This window comes from Cyanistes caeruleus, chromosome 22 (assembly GCF_971803275.1).
Source record: "Cyanistes caeruleus chromosome 22, bCyaCae1.hap1.1, whole genome shotgun sequence".
In the NCBI taxonomy this organism is placed as follows: domain Eukaryota; kingdom Metazoa; phylum Chordata; class Aves; order Passeriformes; family Paridae; genus Cyanistes; species Cyanistes caeruleus.
Genome location: NC_141722.1, coordinates 6,564,613 through 6,581,354, shown reverse-complemented (window position 1 = coordinate 6,581,354; position 16,742 = coordinate 6,564,613). Strand labels below are relative to the sequence as shown.

Here is a 16,742-nt window from a genome sequence, read left to right as displayed (position 1 = left end):
AACAAGGGAAATGTTGGGAAAAGCACATTCCAGCAGCTGGGTAGGGAAATTCATGGAATTATGGAATACTTTGGGTTCCAAGGTTTGAAATCCATGGGCAAGGGATTTAAAAAATAATTAAAAATAACAATTTTTGGTGAAAAGATTTTAGGGATGCAACAAAAACCTCCTGGAGGGCCAAACCTCCATCCTGGGGATAAACGGGAAAAATCAAATTCCCTTTTTCACCTGGAACGGCGCCAATTTGATCCTTTTCTTCCTCCAGCAGCTCCTGATGGAATTGATCATCCACAAAGAGAGGAAAATCTCATTTTATCCCTTCCAAGGGGTTTCAAATGGAAATTAAAGCCAATTCCAAACCTGTTTTCCAGAGGGTTTTTCCCCAGCTCCGGGAATATTTCCTTGCTACATCGCCCAGAGATGGGAAAACCTCACGGCTCTGGAGCTTCTCGGCACAAGAAAGAGGAATAAATGACATTTTGTGCCTTTCTGCTGGGGCTTCCTTGCACAAAGGCGCTGCAGCTGCTCCCAAATTCCAGCCTTTTAAGGGAAAACTTCCAAGGAAAAGTTGGAATCCGTTCTGGGCCTTGTGCCCTTCTGTTTATTATCGATTTATCTATTTCATTTCCTCAGCTCGGGTGAATCCGTAAAATTCCAGGAAAAGCTGCGGAGGGGCATTAAACGAGGGGGTTGAATCCCAAAGATTTTTCCAGGCCTTGGGAAAAAATTTCCATGGAATGTCATCCCTCTTTTACTTCAGATGAGAGGGCCTGGAGCTCTGGGCCAAGCTCAGTCTCAAACCTTTATTTTGCACCCAGAAATCCAGAAAAAATCCCCTGGATTCATTTTTTTGTGGCACTTGAGGCTCCAATTTGGGCCTTTCCCTTCTGTTTATGAGGCTTTGCCACAAGAATTTCCTCAGCTCAGGTAAATCCATAAAATTCCAGGAAAATCTGCAGAGGGTCATTAAACAAGGGGGGGTTAATTCCAGGCCTTGGGTAAAAAATTCCATGGAATTCTTTTACTTAAAACCAGAGGAGGGCCTGGATCTCTGGGCCAAGCTCAGTCTCAAACCTTTATTTTGCACCCAGAAATCCAGAAAAAAATTCCCGGGATTTGTTTTGGCAGCACTTTGAGGCTCCAAACTGCTCCATGCCTGATCCAAGGCTCCCATTCCCACCAGATCTGCCAGGATTTGGAGGGATTTTTACCCAAATCTCAGCTTGCCTCTCATTCAAACATCAAAACACGGCGAGGGATCCGTGCTCCCCTTGGCTCTCCCTTTTCCCCACCCCGAGGTGCTGCCAGGGAGGGATTTGGATCCTCAAGGAAATCTTTGGATCTAAAGAACCACAGTTAAAGAGTTCAGGCCTCGCATTCCTTGGACTGTGGGATCAAATCCCATGGGAAAAGCAGTTTGGCTGGGAAATCCCTGTCCCCTCCCTCCCCAGGCCCAGAAAAGAGTCACGGAATTCCTTCTGCTGTTTCCCACCTCAATCCTTCATTCCCAAACCCCCCAGGCAATCCCAACAAAAAGCCCGTGCCCGTTACAAGTGCTACGGTGAAGGAGTCAAACAAGGTCCCAAATCTCGGCGTGAGCGTCTGGTGAAGCATAAACTCAACATTCCCAGCGGGATAGAGTCCCAAAGGATAACGAGGAATTCTGATGAGGACCTTGGGAAGCAGCAGCAGCAGCTTCTGGAAGCAAAGCTGGAGGAGCTGGGAAAGGATTTAAAACCGCTGCAGGTACGGGAGGAATTTCAAGGTCAAAGGGTGGGGGGGGGTGGTTCAGTCCAGGATTTTGGGAATTCCCCAAATCTGCTAGGCTCCCATCAGCATTCCCATGAAATCAGATCCGTTCTGGATGGTGATGGGAGCCCCGGCGCCGTTGTCCACGAAGATGGAGGTGTACTGCCCCGCCTGCAGGGAGAAGGGAGAAAACAGGGAAGAGCTGGCACATTCCAGAGGGAAAACAAGGAGCAATCCCATCGGGGCAGCAGGAATTCAGCCCAGCAGCCGGACTGGGGTTGATCTGGTGGAGGAGATTTGGTGTCGTTTTTATGGAGCAAATCCTTCCTGCCCTGGCGGCTTTTTGGGTGAAGGAGGAAATTCAATTTGGCATCTTGGCAATGCCGGGGTGGAGCTGGGAAAGGGAAAGATCTTCAAAATTGATTATAAATTTATTAGAAATTTATATTAAAATCAATAACAATTTATTGGAAATATTGAGTAATTCATAGAGGGAAGCTGCTTCCTGTGCCTCCAATTCCAAATGAGAAACCCAAGTCAAGTTTTTCCTCCTGATCCTGCCCCAGGCGAGGAATTTCCCTTCCTTAAATTCAGAAAAAAAGGTTCCTAAATGCTCCCCCACCCCCAGGGGAGTGTCCAGCCCGACCATCCCATGTCCTGCCCAGAAATTTGGGGCAAAAATTCCCAATTTTCAGGGCCTCACCTGCAGCTGCAGCAACCCATGGACATAAATAGTGAAGATTTTGCTGTTGCTTTCCAGCCCAGCAATGACTTCCAAGGACCTAAAAGAAGAAATAAACAGATTAAACCCCACAGTTGTGTGTGTAAGGATAATTTTCCCTCAATTTCCCTGGAAATCAGAGCAGCTGGAGCAAAAAGGTGAATTTTGTCTGGATTTTTGATGTTTGGCAGGGTTTAAAGTCAGGTTGGAGCAAGCTGGGATGGAGAAAGGTGGCCCATGGGAAGGAGATGATCTTTAAGGTCCATCCCATAATTCCATAATTCTGTAATTCCATGATTCCATAATTCCATTACTCCACAGTTCCATGACTCCATAATTTCATCATTCCATAATTTCATAATTTCATAATTATATTATTTCATAATTCCATTATTCCATAATTCCACAATTCCATTATTACATAATTCCATGATTCCAGCTGCCTTAAAAGTAAATCAAGAGCAGCTTTTCCTTACTGCAGGAATGATGGAAAATCCACAGAACCTCAGGACTTTGGACACAGAACTCAGCTGGAGGCAGGACTGGGAGCCACCATTTCCCAGAGACTTCTCCAGGGTCCTGTCCTCTCTATTCCCACCCGGAGCAGGCACTGAAAATCCCTTTGGATCCACCTCCATCCCAGTTTGATGAGCAGCACAACGGTTTGGATCTGTTCCAAAATTCCCTTGCTTTTCCAGGGATGGAAGGTTTGTTCCACCCAAACCACGAATTTCCGCATGAGAAAGGACAAATTTTGTAATTTTGGGGAGGATTTTGAAATCAGGGATCAGGGAAAAGCAACAGAAAAAAAAATCTTTCCATAATTGTCCCACAGCTCAAAATCCAGGGAGAGCGCCACATCAGCTTTTGGATCAGGGAGAGCCGCTCCCTGTGGAATTCCCAATTCCCAAGCCAAATTCAGGTTTTTGGGCAGGTCCTTGGGACAGCAACAACCAGCACAGCCTGGTTAAACTCAGTTTTAAGCTCCCAGCTCCTCCTCCCTCCCTGCCCACAGTTGTTTTTCCTTCTTTTCCCAGTCAAACCAACTCCTTTCCTCCTTTCTTTATTTCTTTTTGAGTGGCAAGTTCCAGCGTGTTTTTCCCAGGATAAATGAAAAGCGGGAGCCACTTGGCACCTCCTCAGCCAAGGCTGTGTCACATCCTGCTCAAATCCTGCCTGCAGTGGGGAATTCCCAGCACTCCAGTTCCCATGGCCCATCCCAAAGCCTTGGGGGCTCTTCCAGCTCCATGTGGGGATGGATGGATGGATGGATGGATGATGGATGGATGGATAGATCCATGGATGGATGGATGGATGGATGGATGGATGATGGATGGATCCATGGATGGATGGATGGATGGATGATGGATGGATGGGTGGATGGATGGATGGATGGATGGGTGGATGGATCCATGGATGGGGCCGTGCCCATGTCCCCAGGAAATTCCACAGGGAGTGTGTCCAGCCAGGTTCCCATCCCTGCTGCCACCTCCTTCCATCCCAGCCGTGCTCTGCTGGCACTGGGATCTGTCCCAAACCCATCCTGATCACTCCCCCTGCTGTGGGATTGGTCCCAAATCCATCCTGGGATAAAACAGCCTCCAAGGAGATTCCAGTGGTTCCTGTCTTCTCCTGGACTTCCCACCCCTCTTTCCCTGACTCCTGAGGGATTTTCAAGAGTCCAGAGAAACCTGAGAGAGGTTTTCGATTTATCCCAAAACCCGATGTCCAGTCCAGCTCCCAAAAAAGCCTTGGAAGTGCTGAGGGAGCCACTCTGGCCGCAGATTTCTGGGATTTGGGGGATTCAAGTGGCACCTGTGGAGTGGATTAATGGATCTGTGGACTTCTGGAGGTGCTCAGGGTGATTAAATATTACTGTAAATAACAATTCATTTATAGTTATTTGGACATTATTTCTCACTAGAAATAATAATAATTTGGGGCATTATTTTATGTTTAGGTGATGAAACATTACTGGAAATAACAATTTATTAATAATTATTTGGTCATTATCACTATCAATAATAGCAATTTGGGTGCATTATTTTATATTCAGGTGATGAAACACTACTGGAAATAACAATTTAGAATATTTCATAGTGATGGTTATAAATAATAGCAGTTCTTAGGTGATTAACACTGAGAGGTTAAAGCTCAGAATTAAAACACCTAAAGCCTGAGGGATACTCTGCAAAACAGCTCCACAAGAATTTATGATTTAAAATCCATTTTTGGTGAACTTCATCTTCCACAGGTGGCTGAAATATTAGGAAATATTAGGAAATATTAGAAAATATTAGGAAATATTAGGAAATAAATATGGAAACCTTGAGGAGAAGGATCCCAGATGCCCCTGGAATGACTCACGTGTATCTGTGGCACAGGGACTCGATGCAGATCAGCACCCGCACATTGTCCCTGGCTCGGAGCTGCACTTTGCTCTTCAGCTCGCTGTGGTCTGGGAAAAACAGTGGGAAAAATGTCAGCATTTCCACAAATCCTGGAATCTGGGCTCCAGAGGGACACCAGCAGCCTTGGGATGTCCGCATTTGGGGCTGCAGAAGGTGCCAGAAGGTTCCTCTATATCTGATGGAGCCAAAGCCAGCAGATCCAAGGTGGATCCACCTCTGGCCATCAGCGACAGAATCTCTGGGATAATGGATTCCAAAAGGGGATCCAAGGTGGATCCATCAGTGGTGGAATCTCTGGGATAACGGATTTAAAAAGGGGATCCATCCCTGGCCATCTGCGGCAGAACCTCTGGAATGTCTGATTTTAAAAGGCACAGAAGGGAGGAGTGGGAATGTGGGGGAAGAGATGCTCCAGCAGGGAAAACCCATGGAAAGCCTGCCTGGATGAAGTTCCACCCCAACATCTGCCTTTTTTCTGCAGGTTCTGTGGAAGGCAGAGCTCCCATGGATCAATCCCTGCTCCGTGGGGAATGCAGATTTTTGGCACACCCTGAGCAGCCTTTGGGTCTCCCTGTGGAAGGACCCAGCCCTGAGGTGGTGGTGCCATATCCAGGTGTTCGCTGCCTGCTCTCCCGGGACTCTCCAGGGGATCTCCGGGGGCTCTCTGGGGACTCTCTGGGGACTCTCTGGGGACTCTCCAGGTGCTCTCCGGGGGCTCGCCGGGGGCTCTCTGGGGGCTCTCTGGGGACTCTCTGGGGGTTCTCCGGGGGCTCCAGGCAGCACTCACCGATGTGGACGTTGGCCGAGAACTGGTAGATGCCGCCCACGGGGGCGGTGAAACGCCCGGTGGCCGCGTTCAGTCCCGAGCCCCGCAGGAAGGCGCCCTTGGCCAGGGGCTGCCGAGAGAAAACACAGCTGAGTGCCGGGGGATGATCCCAAATCCCCGGGCTGATCCCAATCCCAAATCCCTGCCTGATCCCAAATCCCTGGACTGATCTCGAATCCTGAATCCCAAATCTCTGGGCTGATCCCGAATCCTGAATCCCAAATCTCTGGGCTGATCCTGAATCCCCATGCTGATCCCAAATTCCTGAGCTGATCCCAAATCCCTGGGCTGATCCTGAACCCCTGGGTTGATCCCAAACCCTGAATCCCAAATGCACAGGCTGATCCCGAATCCCCAGGCTGTTTATGAATCTTAAATCCCCAGGCTGACCCTGAATCTCAAATCCCTGGGCTGCTCCCGAATCCATCCCTGGGCTGATCCTGAAACCATCCCCGGGCTGATCCTGAATCCTGAATCCCCAGGCTGATCCTGAATCCCTGGGCTGCTCCCAAATCCATCCCTGGGCTGCTCCTGGCTCTGAATTCCCCTTTTCCAGAGGCACAAGCCAAAACCAGACACGTCTTGTCCCAGGCTGCCGTGCCAGCTTGGCATCCAGGGCCTCTCCAGCAGCTCCGAGCCAGGAAAAATTAGGAAGGAGTTGGGCATCCCACCCCTGAGGCATGGGAAGCAGCTCCCACCCTGGGATGGCTTAATTAGTCCCATTTTCCCTGCTAATTAATGAGGCAGCAGCTCCGCTCCAGCCCTGCCCATGCCTCAGGGCTGAGCCTGCCTGGCTGCCAAGCCAAGCTGCCAAAATTTGGGAAAAATCCAGGAATGCGGCTTATTTGGGGAAGAAGCACTGCCTGCAGTGCTGCAGCTGCCGGAGCGGCAGCAGGAAAACATCCCGAAGGACGGGATTGTCCCTGGCACGTTCCGGCCTCAAACCCTTTCTGCCACCTCGAAAACACCCCCAAGGGCCTCGGGGACCCCAAAATCCAGGAGAAGTAAACGATCAAATCATTATTTGGGTTTTGTTCTTGCTTGTCCTAAAATTTATGCTGCAAATTCAGAGCCCGTTCGCCACTGGAACGGTTTCTTCCAAGATTTAATATCAGAAATTTCATATTTAACGTTAGATTTAGTATTTGGCAGCTTGTTGTGGCCATGATTAGAATGACTCCTGATTTAATGGTAATTCAGTTATAGAGGTAATATTGATTAGGTCATTAATATGAGACTATTTATAGAATTTAAGCATCAGAACTGGCTCACCAAACAAAATCCAGGATTTATTTGGGCTCCCAAATCTATAATCAGTGGTTTCTGTCTGCCTCTGACAATCTACGTTGGAATTTTACTTTGGATCCTTCAGATCCTGCTCATTCCAAACCTAGACAAGTCTTCCTCCATCAATAATTAAAAGAAATTATAAAATAATTGTAATTATTTAAATCATTAAAATTAGAAACCTGGCTGCTCTTGGAGCTGGGATCACATGAAAAACTCTGGGAGATCCTGCTGGGCTGAAGAGAGGGAGAAATCCTGGCTTGGGTTTGTCAGGAAGTGCCCACTTCAGCCACAAAATCATGGAATATCCCAGGCTGGAAGGACCCACAGGATCACGGATCCCTGCCCAGCCATCCCAAAATCCCAGCCTGGCGTCCCTGGGAGCGACATCCAAACCCTCCCGGAGGTCTCAGGGCTGTGCCAAATCCCTGGGGAGCCTGGGAACAGCCCCAGCACCCTCCAGATGAGGAATCTTTCCCTGAAATCCATCCTGAAACAGCTCCAGCATTGCCTGGGTCCTGTCCCTGGCACGGAGAGATCGGAGCTGCCCCTCGGGAAGAGCTGCAGACCCCAAAATCTCCTCCAAGCGCCCTCATCCCCTCCAGATCCTTCCCCATGGAGATGGGGAGAATCCACCAGGGTGGACCCAGCAGTGACAGAACCTGCAGAAAACGGGATTTAAAAAGGGGATCCAAGGAGGATCCAGCAGTGACAGAACCTTGGGAATATCAGATTTAAAAGGGGATCCAAGGAGGATCCAGCAGTGACAGAGCCTTAGGAATATCAGATTTAAAAGGGGATCCAAGGTGGATCCAGCAGTGATGAACTTTGGGAATAATGGATTTAAAAAGGGGTTCCAAGGTGGATTCAGCAGTGACAGAACCTTTGGAAGATCAGAATTAAAAGGGGATCCAAGGTGGATCCACCTCTGGCCCTCCTTTGGACACTTTCTCCTGGATTTTTCTCTTCCTTTCAGCCCAAGAGGAGTTTCTGGGATGAGCCAGGAAGCTCCACAGAGCCGAGAAAGGAGCTGGAGCCTCTCCACACCCCGGCTAACCCTGGAATTGCTCCTCACCGACTGGAAATTCTGCAGTTCCACCAAGGTCTTCTTGTCCACCACCACGTGGCCCTTGAGTTTGCAGTGGAACGCCTGCTCCACGCGCCGGCGCCATGGCAGCGGCTCCAGGGCCGGCAGCTGCTCCAGGGCCGGCAGCGGGCTGGCACGGGATGGAACGGCCAGGGAGGCTCTCTGCTCCATGGCTTCTGGGGAATGAAGGGGAAAAAGGGAATAAAATCTTCATTTAAGGGTCTGGGATGGGCTGAAATGGCCAGGGAGGCTCTCTGCTCCGTGGTTTCTGGGGGGAAAGGGAATAAAGGGAATAAAGGGAATAAAACCCTAATTTAGGGGTCTCGGGTGGTCAGGGAGGCTTGGTGCTCAGTGGCTTCTGAGGGATAAAGGGAACAAAATGAAATAAAATCTTCATTAAAGGGCCTGGGATGGGCCAGAATGGCCAGGGAGGCTCAGTGCTCCATGGTTTCTGGGAAATAAAGGGAATAAAACCCTAATTTAAGGGCCTGGGATGGCCAGGGAGAATCACTGCTCCATGGCTTCTGAGGGATAAAGGGCAATAAAAGGGAACAAAATGAAATTAAATCTTCATTTAAGGACCCAGGACAAACCAAAATGGCCAGGGATGCCCAGTGCTTGATGGCTTCTGGGGGAAAAGGGAATAAAGGGAATAAAATGAAATAAGAACTTAATTTAACGCCCTGGGGTGGTTGGGGAGGCTTGGTGCTCCACGGCTTCTGGCAGGAATGGGAATAAAGAGAATAAAAGGGAATAAAACCTTCATTTAAGGGTCTGGGGTGGGCTGAAATGACCGGGGAGGGTCTCTGCTCCATGGCTTCTAGGGAATAAAGGGAATAAACCCCTAATTTAAGGGCCTGGGATGGTCAGAAGGCTCAGTGCTCCATGGCTTCTGAGGGATAAAGGGCAATAGAGGGAATAAAATGAAGTAAAACCCTAATTTAAGGGCCTGGGGTGGGCTGAAATGGCTGGGGATGCCCAGTGCTCAATGGCTTGCAAGGGGAAAAGGCAATAGAAGGAATAAAATGAAATAAACCCCTCCTTTAAGGGCCTGGCCTATGAAGCCGTTGATGGGTTGGAATTCTGCGCTCAGATCTCCCTAGCAGCCCTGGGGGAGCAGTTCTGGTTGCCAGGAGATGCTTTAGGGTGAAACTGGTGCTGGATTTGTGCCGGTGCTTCACCAAAACAAAGCTTTTCCAGCCTTTAATCACCTTTACCTTCAACATCCTACAAAATCTTTGAAAGTCGTTCACCTTTTAGGATCTCCTTGAACTCCTGCAGAAGAACTTCCCTGGTGACTTCGGCCCCGGGGGCTCCTGGAGGCCCCTGAGGCCCAGGAGGTCCTGGCGGCCCCACCAGGCCTCGCTGAGGGAACAAACAAAGGAAAATCTGGGATTAAAACCTGGGAATTGTGGAAAATCCTACAGGGACACCAGCAGCGTCAGGGGGGCTGTTCCCAGCAAATTCCTGTTTCCTCCAATTGACTGCACAGAGGGAAATTGTTAAAGGAAGCCAAGATTCCTTTAGGAATTCCTTTAGATTCAAAGTGCTGCATGGTCAGGTGTCACTCAGTTCATTCATTTGAAATAATTTAATTATTTCATATATTATATTATATTATATTATATTATATTATATTATATTATATTATATCATATTATATTATATTATATTATATTATATTATATTATATTATATTATATTATATTATATTACGTTACGTTACGTTACGTTACGTTACGTTATATTATGTGATATTATGAGATATCATATTATATTATATTGTGTGATATTATATGATACAATATGATATCATATTGTGTTATGTTATGTTATATTATATTATATTCTTTATTATAATTTATTATATTATTATTTAATTTAAAATTATTTAACAATCATTTGTCCACAACTTGATTAATTTATCCTTTGGGATATGTGGACTTTATCTCCTGGAAAGGAGAAGAAAAAGATGGATTTTATTCTGACTGAGCGGGAAAATCACCCAAACCAAGGCCCAGTCCAAATTCCCACATCTTCTCTCCCAAGGCTCCGACTTCTCCAAAAATGGAGAAATTCAACAGCAGAAATGGAACCTTGGTACTCCCTGGGCTGGGAAAAGCTGGAACCCTGAGGATGAGGAGCAGGAAGGGGAACCGTGGAGTGCTGATCCTACCAATTTCTTGTCTTTCCCTTTGCATCTCCTCTTGGAATTGCTGCCGTCGTCAGGGCGGTGCACGAAGGAGATCCAGGTGCGCCGGGGGTCCGTGATCCGCAGCTCGGGAGACTCCGGGAGCTGCCGAGACACCGGCACAGGGCTGATGGCTCTGCCTGGCCCCAGGGCTGCAAAAACCCAGCCCAGGAGGGATCGGGAGGAGCTAAGAGCTCTGAGATTCCCTCAGAAACCTTTTCCCAGCTGCTGGGATTCCCATTCCTCCTATAATCCTTGGAAATTCCATGGAAAACCCACCCAGATGCCAGGGATTGTTCCCTGCTGGCACCTGGCTGTTATCAGCCGGCTCAAACGAGAGATTGAAACACTCAGAAAGTCTTGGAATGCACCCCAAATTCCCAATCCTGGCCAGCAGTGGGACAAGGGGGCCCAGAGAGGAAAACGCGGCTCCCAGCAAGGCACAAAATCCACAAAATCCACAAAATCCACAGAAAATTGGGAAATGGAAGTGCCTGGCCCATTCCTGCAGCCTGGAAATGTCTGGGAGGAATTTTCCAGAGGAGCTCAGACACTGCGGGGCCTGGATTTGGATCCCTTCTGGATAAATTCTGGATTGGGATTCCTTCTGGATAAATTGTGTGTCTGGATATTTTCTGGATAAATTCTGGATTTCAAGATTTCCTGGATAAATTCTGAAATAGGATCCCTTCTGGATAAATTCTGGATTTGGATCCCTTCTGGATAAGTCCTGGACCTGGATCCTTCCTGGATCCATTCTGGATTTGGATCCCTTTGGATCCGTTCTGGCTAGAAGGGATTTCTAATTGAGGGAACTCGGTTCTGTCTCTAAGGTTGCACCCGGTGCCCTCCAAGGCGCCCCCAAAGTGAACCCAAATCTCCCAAAGCATCCAAAAGAATCCCGGGATCAGCTGGGCTGGGATCGCAGCCTGGTCCCTCTGCAGGGGCAGCATTGGAGGAGTTTTTGGTGGAGAACCTCAGGAATTCCGCAAGGCCACAGAGCCCTGTGGCACATCCCAAAAAACCAGCGGGAAAACCCGCCCGTTTGAGGGGGAACGGATGGAAAACAGGGACTTGACAGGGATTTTTTGTTTTTAATGGAATTTGGCTGGAGCAGAAGGGTTTGGAGGCCCAAACCTGCCCAGCCTGAACCAATTACCCGGGATATTCCTGGGGCAGCGCAATTGTTCCCAAACTCGGGGATTGTCGGCATTCCCGGTTTGTCCCTGGTTGCCATGGCAGCTGCCAGCCCCAATGGCGCTGATCAAAGGCTGGCCCGGAGGTCACCCCATGGGGACATTTCTGTGTCACCCTGAGGGGACATTTCTGTGTCACCCCATGGGGACATTTCTGTGTCACCCTGAGGGGACATTTCTGTCACCCCATGGGGACATTTCTGTGTCACCCTGAGGGGACATTTCTGTCATCCCATGGGGACATTTCTGTGTCACCCTGAGGGGACATTTCGGTGTCACCCCATGGGGACATTTCTGTGTCACCCTGAGGGGACATTTCTGTCACCCCATGGGGACATTTCTGTGTCACCCCATGGGGACATTTCTGTCACCCCATGGGGACATATCTGTGTCACCCCATGGGGACATTTCTGTCACCCCATGGGGACATATCTGTGTCACCCCATGGGGACATTTCTGTGTCACCAGGGTGGCACTGAGGGCTGAGGGTGATGGGGATTCCCTCCCTCCTCACTGCCCTTCCCCTCCCAATCCCGAAACCTGCTCTGAATTCCCAAAACCTGCTGTGAATTCCCCAAACCCCTCCTCTATTCCCAAAAATCCCATGGAAACGCTCATCCCAAAGGATCCTGAACAACCCCCTGGAAGTTTTCTGCTCTTTCCAGATTCCTTTCCTGCTCTGAATTCCCCAAACCCCCTGTGATTCCCAAAGATCCCATAAAAATATTCATCCTAAAGGACTCTGGACAACTCCTTGGAAGATTTCTCACTGCCCTTCCTGCTCCCGACCCCAAAACCTGCTCCGAATTCCCAATCCCCTCCTCTATTCCCAATAATCCCATGGAAACACTCATCCCAAAGGATCCTGAACAACCCCCTGGAAGTTCTCTGCCGTTCCCAGCCTGGGGGAACCCCCAAAATTAACCCGAGCTGGAAGCAGCCGGGGGAGGCAGGAAAACATCCCGGGAATGTTCCGGAACGCACCTTGGGATGCTCCTCGCTGTTGGCCAGGGACGTGTTCCGGGGCTCGGGCGGTTCCTTCCTGCCCCTCCTGGCGCCGGGGGCGCGGGGCCCCAGCTGCAGGCACAGCTGGAGGCACAGCTGGAGACACAGTAGCACCCACAGCAGCGGGGCCCGGCAGCGCCCCATGCTGCTCCCCAAATCCCCAAAATGACAACCAACCGGGACAGGATCCTGGGAAAAATGAATCTGTGTCCAGAAATTCCCAATAAAACAGGTCAGGATCCTGGGAAAAATGGATCTGTGTCCAGAAAATCCCAATGAAAGGATCAGGATCCTGGGAAAAATGGATCTGTGTCCAGAAAATCCCAATGAAATGGGTCAGGATCCTGGGAAAAACGGATCTGTGTCCAGAAAATCCCAATGAAAGGATCAGGATCCTGGGAAAAATGGATTTGTGTGCAGAAAATCCCAATGAACCGGGTCAGGATCAAGGGAAAACTGGATTTGTGTCCCAAAAATCCCAATGAAAGGATCAGGATCCTGGGAAAACTGGATTTGTGTCCCAAAAATCCCAATGAAACAGGTCAGGATCAAGGGAAACTGGATTTGTGTCCTGAAAAGCCAAGATGGCCAGGTCAGGATCAAGGGAAAAACAGATTTGTGTCCCAAAAATTCCAATGAAATGGAAAAAATGGATTTGTGTCCCGAAAATCCCAACGGAGCAGGTCAGGATCAAAGGAAAATGGATTTGTGTCCCGAAAATCTTAATGAACCAGGTCAGGATCAAGGCAATAATGGATTTCTGTCCAAAAAGTCCGAATTAAGTGGGTCAGAATCCAGGGAAAACCGGATTTGTGTGTGGAAAATCGGAATGAATTGGGTCAGGATGAAGCAACCAGGTGTGAAATCCTCCAGGAGGGAGAAAAAGCCAGATCTGTGTCCGGAAAATCTGAATGAACCGGGTCAGGATCAAGGGAAAATCGGATTTGTGTCCGAAAAATACGAATTTATTAGATCAGGATCAAGGAGTCAGGTGTAAGATCCTTTGACTAAAAAAACTGGATTTGTGTCCAAAAAAATCCAAATTAACCAGGTCAGGATCCAGGAGCCAGGTGCAAAATGGTTCAACAGCAATAAAAAATCAGATTTGTCTTTAAAATAAATCCAGAATTGACCAGCTGAGAGGGATCCAAACAGTCACCAATAAAAAAAACAGATTTGTCTCCAAAAAAATCCAAATTTACTCGGTCAGGATCAAGGAGCCAGGTGCAAAATCCTACAAGAAAAACTGGATTTGTCTCTAGAAAGAAATCCAAATTAACCAGGTGAGGAGGACACAAGCAGATTTGTCTCCAAAAAAAAAAAAATTCCAAATTTCAGGAAGTTCTAAGCAGCCGGGTGCAAAATCCTTCAAAAAAATTCGGATTTGTGTCCAAAAAAATCCAACTTCCAGAAGGATCCGAGCAACTCCTTGGGATGGAAAAGGTGGAGATGAATTTGTTTGGAATTCTGGATCTCCCGGGAGAAGGAGCTAAGTCCACGGCGCTTCCCAGAAATCCCAGAGGCCCTGGAAGCGCTGCCGCCCCCGGGAGGGGCTGCTCTGGCCCCCAAAACCGGCTTGAAACCGGTTTTAAAGGCTCTCAGCCCCCCCAAAATCGGGCTTGAAACCGGTTTTATTCTGCCCCCCTAAATCGGGTTTGAAACTGGTTTTACTCTGCCCCTTCTGACCCCTTTAATCCGGCTTGAGACCGGTTTTACTCTGCTCCCCCCAAATCGGATTTAAAACCGGTTTCACTCAGCCCCCCTAAATCGGGATTGAAACTGGTTTTAAAGGCGCTCAGCGCCCCCAAACGGGGCTTGTAACTGGTTTTACCCTGCCCCTTCTGCGCCCCGGCTCGGGTTTAGAACCGGTTTTAACTCCTGGAGCTGCAGAGATCCGAGCGCCGCGGGCAGAGCTGAGCCCGAGCTCAGCCGGAGATTTCCCCCACCCCATCCATTCCCTCTGGAATTCTGCTGCTCCGGGGATAATTCCTCATCCTCGCCTCTCGGCATTCCAGGGAATTGGAATCCAGGGAAACGCGAGCATCCCAGCTCAGCCTTGTAAGGAGAAAACAAATCCCTCACACCCCAAAAACCAAATCCCTCAAATCCCAAAAAACAAATCCCTCAAATCCCAAAAATTCAGTCGGGGAGAAGCAGAACCTCCGCGGGTGTTCCCGAGTCCATGAGGAGCAGGTGAAGTTTGCCCGAGGTTTTTTCTCCTTTTCCAGCTTTTTCCTCCCTTTTCCCTAAGGATGAGCAGCAAATCCCGAAGCTGTCAGGGGGCAGAACCGCGTGGATTTTGCATCCCAATCCTCCTCCCCAGGCAGAATTCCAGGCAGAATTCCAGGTCCTCCCGAGGCTCTGACTCCTCCCGGCTTCTTCCAGCGCTCCTTTCCCGAAGGAGTTTCCATCAACTCCAAGAAAAGGAGAGGAAAAAAAACAGGGGAAAAAAAGAAAGGAGGAGGGCTCACATACTAATGAGCTGTCAAGCCTCCTCTCCTCACATTCCCATTAAATTCCCAGATAATGGAGCGTGCCGGGAAGATTGGAATCAGCGCCCAGGCCCCGCTCCCGCCCCTTCCTTATCCCGGGGAAATCGCCCTTTTCCTGGGAAGTTTTAACACTCGCCAGGGCTGGAAATCTGTGGCTTGGGATAAACCCCCAGCAGGAGAGGGCGGAATTCCCGCTTGGATAGGGGAAAATTCCCGCTCGGATAGGGGAGAATTCCCACTTGGATAGGGCAGAATTCCCATTTGGATGGGGCAGAATTCCCACTTGGATGGGGCAGAATTCACGCTTGGACAGGGCAGAATTCCTGATTTATTTCCCAGTCTGGGGTGTTCCATATGATTTCCCTTTTGGATAGGGCAGAATTCCCACTTTATTTCCCAGTTTGGAGTGTTCCATCTCCGATTTTCCCAGTTTCCCCCCTTCTGTTTTCCTTACAAAGAGAATTCCCGGATTTTCACCCACCAGTGCTTCCCAAGGGATCTCGGGATGTGCCTGGACACCTTAGATCCCTTCCAGCCCCCACCACCGGCACCAGAGATTCCCATTTTCCCCCCAAAATCCCGACCCTGCTGCAAAGATTTCCCCGGGAGAAAATCCAGGGAATGAGACAAGGTCGAAAATCCCAGGATTTGAAGCTTTTTATGCATCCAACGAGAATAAATAAAATAACAATTCCTTCCTTTCACCGATTCCTTTCCCATCAATTCTGTGATCCAAGGGAAAATTGCCAGCGTGCTTTTCCTTGGATTTTACAGGGGATGGAGGAGGAAGATTTTGTGGATCAGGAGGAAAATTTTGTGGATCAGGGAGAAAATTCTGTGGATCAGGGGGAAAATTTTGTAGATCAGGAGGAAAATCTTGTGGATGAGGAGGAAAACTCCGGATCTGCGGCTCAGGGAAACTGAGGCACGAAAGAATCCCAGCACAACAGGGAGTAAAAATCTCATTTTTCCCAGCTTTTTTCGCAAGAAATTTTCTTTTTCCAAACTTTTTTTCCCAGAAAAAACCTGGAATTGGGGAAGATGAAAATGCCCTCGGGAGTGCGGCAGGCACGGCAAGGGTTAAGAGCAGCTCCCGCTCACATTCCATGACGAGGACGTGGCTCCCGGGATTTGTTAATAATATTTAACTTTCCCTGGCGCCTTCCCACACTCCGGGCTGGAATTTCCAGGTCGGGCAGACGAGCCGGGATTTGTGGGAGCGCTCCCGATGACAATTTAATGGGATCGATCCCTGCCAGCAGCGGGAACGCCAAATCCCGCCTGGGATTTTGGGAAGATCCATCCCGGATTTGTTCCGGATGCTCCCGGAGGGGTTTGGGAATCGGCCCAAACATTCTTCTCCCGGATTTTGGGTGGGAAGGAGCGAGGCCTCCGATCCGGGAGGGAATTCGGGAATTCTGCTGGGCTTTGGGCAATTCCCGACACCGCAAATCCAGAGCTCCGGGAACCGGGATCCAGCCCGGGAGGAGCGGAAACCTCGCTCCAAGGAAAGCTCAAATCGGATATTTGGGAATTTGGGGGATTTTTCCCACGGGAATGAAGGTTTCAATCGGATATTTGGGAATTTTTTCTCCCAGAAAGGGAGGTTTCAATTGGATATTTGGGAATTTGGGGATTTCTCCCCCCAGAAAGGGAGGTTTCACTTGGATATTTGGGAATTTGGGATTTTTTTCCCACAGGAATGAAGGTTTCAATTGGATATTTGGGAATTTTTCCCACAGGAAGGGAGGTTTCAATTGGATACTTGGGAATTTTT

The 16,742-nt window shown here is 49.0% G+C and overlaps 1 protein-coding gene across 2 annotated transcripts; it reads right to left on the bottom strand.

Annotated features, from left to right (window-relative positions):
* Window positions 1-1,050: 1,050 nt before the first annotated feature.
* Window positions 1,051-14,786, bottom strand: C1QTNF12 (C1q and TNF related 12). 2 transcript variants are annotated; one of them, XM_023940214.2, is made up of 9 exons: window positions 14,634-14,786; window positions 12,453-13,901; window positions 10,258-10,377; window positions 9,335-9,446; window positions 8,070-8,257; window positions 5,669-5,777; window positions 4,838-4,928; window positions 2,453-2,531; window positions 1,051-1,920 (listed from the first exon to the last, which is right to left on the bottom strand). In XM_023940214.2, the coding sequence occupies exons 2-9, from the start codon at window positions 12,615-12,617 to the stop codon at window positions 1,822-1,824; spliced, it is 963 nt and encodes a 320-aa protein (XP_023795982.2). In that variant the 5' UTR covers window positions 12,618-13,901; window positions 14,634-14,786; the 3' UTR covers window positions 1,051-1,821. The 2 variants fall into 2 exon arrangements, with proteins under 2 accessions (XP_023795982.2, XP_086716308.1); XM_086860182.1 differs by lacking the exons at window positions 1,051-1,920; window positions 14,634-14,786 and adding an exon at window positions 2,119-2,332 and having other exon boundaries at window positions 12,453-13,977.
* Between the last annotated feature and the right edge of the window lie 1,956 nt (window positions 14,787-16,742).